The 7,374-nt window shown below is 35.8% G+C and overlaps 1 protein-coding gene across 3 annotated transcripts; it reads left to right on the top strand.

The window, feature by feature from the left end:
• Positions 1-3,928: 3,928 nt before the first annotated feature.
• LOC112319909 (olfactory receptor 5J3) lies at positions 3,929-6,992 on the top strand. 3 transcript variants are annotated; one of them, XM_053924900.1, is made up of 2 exons: positions 3,929-4,370; positions 5,860-6,992. In XM_053924900.1, the coding sequence occupies exon 2, from the start codon at positions 5,883-5,885 to the stop codon at positions 6,819-6,821; it is 939 nt and encodes a 312-aa protein (XP_053780875.1). In that variant the 5' UTR covers positions 3,929-4,370; positions 5,860-5,882; the 3' UTR covers positions 6,822-6,992. The 3 variants fall into 3 exon arrangements, with proteins under 3 accessions (XP_053780875.1, XP_024433071.2, XP_053780874.1); XM_024577303.3 differs by having other exon boundaries at positions 3,929-4,400; XM_053924899.1 differs by having other exon boundaries at positions 3,929-4,400; positions 5,737-6,992.
• The last annotated feature ends 382 nt before the right edge of the window (positions 6,993-7,374 follow it).

Raw genomic sequence — 7,374 nt, 5'->3', positions numbered from 1 at the left:
TATAATTTGCTTCTATGAATTTGCTGTTTTAGAAACCTCTGCTAAGTGGAATCATGCCGTGACTGGCTGATTTCACTCAGCACAATGTTCCCAGGTTAACCCATGATATCACAAATGTCAGGAATTTCTTCCTTTTTAAGGTTGACTAATACCTTATTGTATGAATACACCACATTTTCTGTAACCATTCACCTGATGATGGGCATTTGGGCTGTGTCCATATCTTGGCCGTTGTTCAGAGTGCTACAGAAGACATTGAGGTGTAAGTGACTCTGGGTGGTGGGGGAGGGATAGGAAGCTCTGGTTCCACGAGTATAAAGCTTCAGTTACGCAAGATGAGCAACTTCTCGAGATCTGCAGTATAATGCACTGTCCATCATGAAAAATACTGAAATGTGTACTTAAAATGTGCGAAAAGGTTAGATCTTATGGGAAGTATTCTTAGACCAAGAAAACAAAACAAAGAGACGTGAGGAAACTTTTAGAGGTGATGACTGTGTCTATCACCTTGACTTTGGTGATGGTTTCCCTGGTGTGTGCATATGTCCAAATGCATCACATTCTATGTATTAAATATGTGTACTTTTTTGAACTTCAATTATATCCATTAAAGCTATTAAAAAAAACCAGAAACAAATAGTGTTATGGAAAAAATCCCACAATACCTGAAAATCAGAATTCAAAAGAGGAATTTAGAGGATATCAGACAAAGCATAAGATAGGATTAATAATTTCAAACACAAGCCAATACCAATTAATCTAAACTAAAGCACAGAGCAGAAAAACATTAGAAGATAAAGCAGAGTATGAGAGATACATGTGTGATATAGTCAAATGGTGTGAAATACATGTAGTTTATGCCCCCGAATGAGAAGAGAGAATAGATACAATGAATATTTTAAGACAGGCTAATTTTTTCAAAACTGATAAATCTTCAACAGACATATTCAAGAAGGGCAGAATATCCAAAGTCAACAAATGCAGAAAAGCCCGCATATAGACGCTTCATTGTCAAAAAAAACTACTGTAAGATGTAAGATCAGTTTTCAAAGAAATTACAAAAAGTGGGGTAAATGAATTAACATTTTTAAAGTATGAAAGATAAAGTAAATATTGAAAATTCTATTTTCGGGGGGAAAATCTTTTAAAATAAGCAAGAAACATAAAGATCTTATGAACAAGCAAAAGCTGAGAGAATCTTTGATTATATAATAAGAAATAGCAAAAAAAAGTTTTAAGCATAAATAAACTATTCCAATGTAAATACAGAATATAATGAAGAAAATATCCACAAAGGTAAATATGCAAAAATATTAAAAATATTGACTGAATAAGAAGTACAAAGTTCAAGTTCTAAGATAAGGCATGGGATGTGGAGCACAGCATAAGGAATAGTTAGTAATATAATAACTATGTATGTTGACAGATGGGTACTAGACTCATTGTAGTATATAAATATCTAATCACTATGTTATAAGCATGATGCTAATATAATATTGTATGTCAAATAATAAAAAATGAATTCAAAAATATTTACTGATTAAAGCCACACCAAAGTTGACTTTCTAAGGCAATTTTAACTGAGTGAAGCAAAATAGAGGCTGAAAATGACAAAAATTATAGAAAAGAAGAAATACACTGTCGAAAGTTTTTTCCAGTGTTTGGTGTGGTAAATTACTATTTTTAGAAAGACACCATTCAGCTAGTTTTCAGTTGGTTTTCAGGCTGACTTTTCTCTATTTTAGTTTTAATTCCAGTTTAGTTCTGGGAAGAGGTGAGTGTAACTTCCACCTACTCTGTTGCTGTCTTGGATCCTCTTTAAAAGAATTCTAATGAGAAACAGATATATTAAAATTCATCTTGCAAGCAAGAAAAGATTTAACCAAAATACCTAGATAAAAGACTAAGAAGACCAAAGTTAATAGTGACATCTTGATTAATTAATAGCATCCAACAAGGAAGGAATAAAGGTCAGAAGGAAAAATATAAATCTGACAGAGAGATGCTCCATGAAAAATCAGCTCTGCCAATGATTACATATAAAAACAAAGATTAGCAAACTCAGTCAAGGTTTATTAACCTTGGCATTATTGCCATTGGAGACTCCTAGAATCTCTGTGGTGTGGGCATCCTGTTCCTTGTAGGTAAATGCGAGATGTCAGGAACAACCCTCCTCCCCATTGAGGACAATCAAAAATGTCCCTAGACTTTGTCAAATACGCCCTGGGGCGGGGCGGGGGAAAAATGGCCTACACTGAGAGCCCATTGGTACCTTTTACAAGAGATACAAGGACACAGGGAGATGGAAAGTGAAAAGAAAGGAAAAGGTACTTAGGGGAAGCTGGTGTCACTGGGTTCACATTTGAAAATCAGACATGAAGGGGATTATATTTTGCTTGCCTGTTTGTTTTATTGATTAGACATTAAACTAAAGACCAACTGACAGTAACCAGAGGGGAGGGAGGAGTGGGACGATGTGGGGAAGAAGAAAAGGGTCATCAAGGAACATGTACAAGGGACACATGGAGAAAGCCAAACCAGGGTAGGTTTGATGGTGGAAGGTGGGGGTAGGTGGGGGAAAGTGGAGACAACTGTGCTTGAACAACAGTAAAAACATAAGAAATACACTATGTGAAAATTAAAAAATTAAAAAAACCTTTATCTAATACCTAAAAAAGAAGAAAAATCATGAAGGGAAATATTATTATAATTTAAAAAAAGCATCATCCTTATGTTAAAATAAAAATCATTCTAAACTTATATTTGCCTATGAATTTGCTTTAAAATACTTGTAAGAAAGCTGATGAAAGTGAGATAATAAATTTCATAGATCTAGCTGGAGGTTTTAAAATAGCTCTCCGAGTAACTGAGAGATGCAGCCAACAAAAATAAAATCACAGCATGAACCATTTAATTGAGCTGGTAGAAATACTGGGGCAACTACGCCACAGTGCAGAAGACTCATTCTCTAAATGCATATGGAACGTTTAAAGCTTGACTATGTGTAGTGCCATAAAATTGTTTTGTCTGATCACGGTATATTTATTTATTTATTTATTTATATCACAGTAAATTTACATAAGAAAAGCCAAGTAATCAATCTTCATAAGTTTGGACATAAATAAATATATTTACAAATAAACTATGTTTCAAAAAAATCAATATGGAAAGTTTTTGAAATAAATTGCATAAAGTAAGAAGAAAGAAACTAAATAAAAATAGAATATATACATTAGAAATCATATAACAAGAGAAAAGCAATAAAGTCATTCTTTTAAAAGAATAATAAGGGATGAAAATGTAGCAAATCTGATCAGAAGAAATGAGCAATAACAGATATCCAGCATTACCCAACCCATAATTGATTTTGGGAAAAAGACAGTAATATCCACAGTAACCACTTCTATTTGAAATTATGCAGAAGACCCTAGCCAGCACGTACAGTCTAGAAAAAAATACTGGCCTCGACAGAGAGCATTTCTGTTTCTGTATGTTTGTGGACAGACACACTCATCTCTAAGTAGCTGCCCTGGGGCATAAGTCACACATCTATTCAGCTTAATGCCAAACAGTTGCCCAAAGTGCCTGCAACATTTTCATATACCTTCAGAAATGCATGAGTAAGTTATTTTGTTCACTAGATTCCACGTATAAATGAGACCATGATAAGAGACTTAGGAGGTGGAAAATGTTAGTTTAAGGTAAATAGTTAATGAGTCTAGCAGATAATGCATGTGTTAAAGCCTTTGTTTCAGAAACTACAGATAAGGCCTATCCTGGTTCCTGAGAGGGACAGCCAACCCCCTGGGGCACTGCTAAAGACCACCACCTGGGGACAAGTGGAGGCATCTGGGCCATTGTGTTGCAGGGAGGGACAGACAACCACTGGTCCCTGGGAACAGCTGACTGCCCAGGATGAGGATGCTGCAGTTTCTTTCACCTGATTCTCCCCGAATTTCAAACCCTCTCACTGCACCTTGTTCATTCCGCGTCATAAAAAACGTTATAGTCTTAGAGTCTGTGTTTTCCTTATACATCCTTTTAATCAGAAGATTAACTCCAGGGACCCTACTCCCATTAGACTAAGGTAAATGCAGAACAGAATGTGGTATGAGAAGCTATCTTTTGAGACGATTGTGTTTTGATCATCTCACACTTGCCTTCTCACCCTGGAGGTTATGCCTTTGGTTCTTATATATTAAAGAAGAAGCTGGAATTTCAATTCTGCTACCTCTAACTTCTATCATTCACTTAATTTTTGAATGACTGTAAACATCAGACACACGGAATTATTGTTTTTGTGTTTTGTTTGGGAGGCAATGTATAGAAATAAACCATGGGGATGAGAGATCGTGAGGTTCCTACATGAGGTAAAGTTTTGGATGTTTTTTCTTCCATTGGTAAGTCAAATTCACTTATTTGAATATCCCATGCACACACTAGGTTGCAAATCAGGTAAAAATACAAAAAAGATGAGAAAGAAAAAACGATGTTTAGCTTTTAATCTGATAAACACTTCCAATGATGAGGAGTGGGAGCAATTTGTAATTTGGCCACTTATTCCTACTCCTCATCCCACACTATTTCATTTTCAACATTGACATCAAAATTGTTATGCAACTTCTAACGGAATAATGGAAAAGCAATGTTTTAATTCAATTTTAAATATCCTTTCCTAAAGGATTAATTGCAATCCATCATAACTACATATTTCCGTGGGTATAACTCGCCTGACAGCAACTGAGTGTACCGGTCATCTGTTCATTTATTATCACTGTGGTAATCTGGCAATGCTCTTCTTTTATGAGTTTTACTTACTGTCCTCAAAAGTAGTGTCTATGACTCATAAGTGAAAGAATGAAGCCACCAAAATCATCATTCTTTATCTTGTGGAGGTGAAGCTACCATACTGTAAACTGTTCAAAATATTTATTTTTTATATAAATGTGAAAATATAGTTAAATTATTCAGATAAAATAACATAAAAGCAAATTTGCATTGACTTAGTACAAAAGACACTGCATATTCTAAGAAATGGATTGCAACATAAAAAATATTATGAGGAAGTACCTATATGTTTCAAAGATTTGCTTTATTTTATGGGTTTGCTCTGCTTCTTCTCAGAAAAAGTTTAGACTCTGTTTCCTGAGTTTCCAGAGTGATATTTCTATTGGATAAGAAAGACCAATTATAAGCTCTTGTTAGCCGCTATGCTGCCTATCCCAGCTCAGAGGGCCCTCTCTCTTTCCCAGTGGGCAGTCTGCTCCAAAGCCAGTGCCTCTGGCTATTTTCTAAGGGTGGCTCAGAGATGGTGGAAGTCAGGACCTGGCCTTTCATTACACCAAGTTTAAAAAATGTGGAGTATCAACCAAACAGAAAGGCGTAGGTGCAATGTCTTGCATTAAATGCCACAGCACAGTTTATTCTTCCATCCTGATATATTTGACATCAGGTACTTTTAAATACAAAATGGGGAGTTCAAAAGGGTCTCATAGTAACATAGATTAAAATTTCAACTTGGATTAGTGTGCTTTCTAAACTGGATTTCTTTACATATTTTAGAATGAAATTTATTCATTTTCCCCCCTTCACATTAAAACCAACATTTTAAATGCACCCTGAAGCTGGAAAATTAATGTTTTCATTTTTCATCATGGAATTTCCTTACAGAACAGGCAAATAAACACTGCTTGAAAAGACTAGAGACTTTGTAGTCACATTTTTCTAATTTTATAGATAAAACAACCAGAGCAGAGAAGTCAAGAACTCAAGCCACACAAGCTACTTAGGGACTACAAGTAGTTTCGATGGTGCAGAATGATTACTCTCCATTTATTCCCATCTTCTTATCGTTAACAGTTTCCAAGAAAAAAAGCACATACATGGCTGACGCTAATTTGACAATGGTTACTGAGTTTATCCTTTTGGGGCTGACAGATCGTGCTGAACTGAAAGTGTTCCTCTTTGTGTTGTTTCTGCTCATCTATAGCATTTCTTTGCTGGGGAATCTGGGAATGCTCATTTTAATCCACATAACTCCCAAACTTCAAACACCCATGTATCATTTCCTAAGCTGCCTGTCATTTGTTGATGCCTGCTATTCCTCAGTCTTTGCACCCCAAATGCTGCTGAGCTTCTTTGTTGAACGGGATACAATTTCTTTTTCTGCATGCACTGTGCAATTTTTTTTTTTCGCGTTACTCGTTACCATCGAGGGCTTCTTGCTGGCAGCAATGGCGTACGACCGCTACATGGCCATTGTGAACCCTTTACTTTATACAGTGGCTATGACGAAAATAGTTTGTGTTGCCCTGGTCATCGGATCATGTGTAGGAGGTTTAATCAACTCGCTGATACACACAATCGGCTTGGTGAAATTGTCTTTCTGTGGGCCCAATGTCATCCATCACTTCTTCTGTGACCTTCCCCCGCTGTTGAAGCTGTCATGTTCTGATACATCCACGAATGAACTGTTGCTGTTAATCTTCTCCGGCGTTATTGCCATGATCACTTTCTTGACTGTGATGATCTCCTACATCTTCATTGTCGCTGCTATCCTGAGGATCCGCTCGGCAGCAGGGAGACACAGGGCCTTCTCCACGTGTGCGTCACACCTCACAGCTGTGACTTTATTCTATGGCTCTGTAAGCTTCAGTTACATTCAACCAAGCTCCCAATATTCCTTAGAACAAGAAAAGGTGGTATCTGTTTTTTATACCCTTGTCATTCCTATGTTGAACCCATTGATTTATAGCCTGAGAAACAAGGAGGTGAAGGATGCTGTGAAAAGGGCTATAGACATGGAATGTTTTCCTCATTAACTTTATACCATATGTGCCCTACAGTAATAAATAAGCAAGTGCTTTTGATAATGATATTTATATGAATTTATTAAAACTTGGATCCCAAAGGAATCTTAGAGTTTATTTAATTGGAACCCTGAGTTTTACAGTAGAAGAAAAAGGCTGAGAAGAATTACATGTTGTAGTACATGTAGATGGTTACGTGTAAGCTAACCTAAAAACATATGATGATCCAAGTTAGTTATGTCTGGACAATTGTTGACATTTTAATTCTTGCATATGGGTAGAAGTAAATATATATACATATATATATATTTATACATATATACACACATACACACACACACATATATATATATATATAAAGATATCTAGACACAAAACACAAAAATAGAGAGATACAAACAAAATGTATAAATAATAGAATATATTATATCTTGGACTCTTTGTTGCACAGAACAAATAAAATACTTTTCAAGCAAAAGATATCACACTTGACTTGTCCGACAAAGCTGACAGATGCATGATCTTGAAACTTGCCTGTACTCTTTCAGTCAGATATTGTTCAAAA

This window comes from Desmodus rotundus, chromosome 5, assembly GCF_022682495.2.
Source record: "Desmodus rotundus isolate HL8 chromosome 5, HLdesRot8A.1, whole genome shotgun sequence".
NCBI lineage: Eukaryota > Metazoa > Chordata > Mammalia > Chiroptera > Phyllostomidae > Desmodus > Desmodus rotundus.
This window is presented reverse-complemented; position numbering and strand designations above follow the sequence as displayed.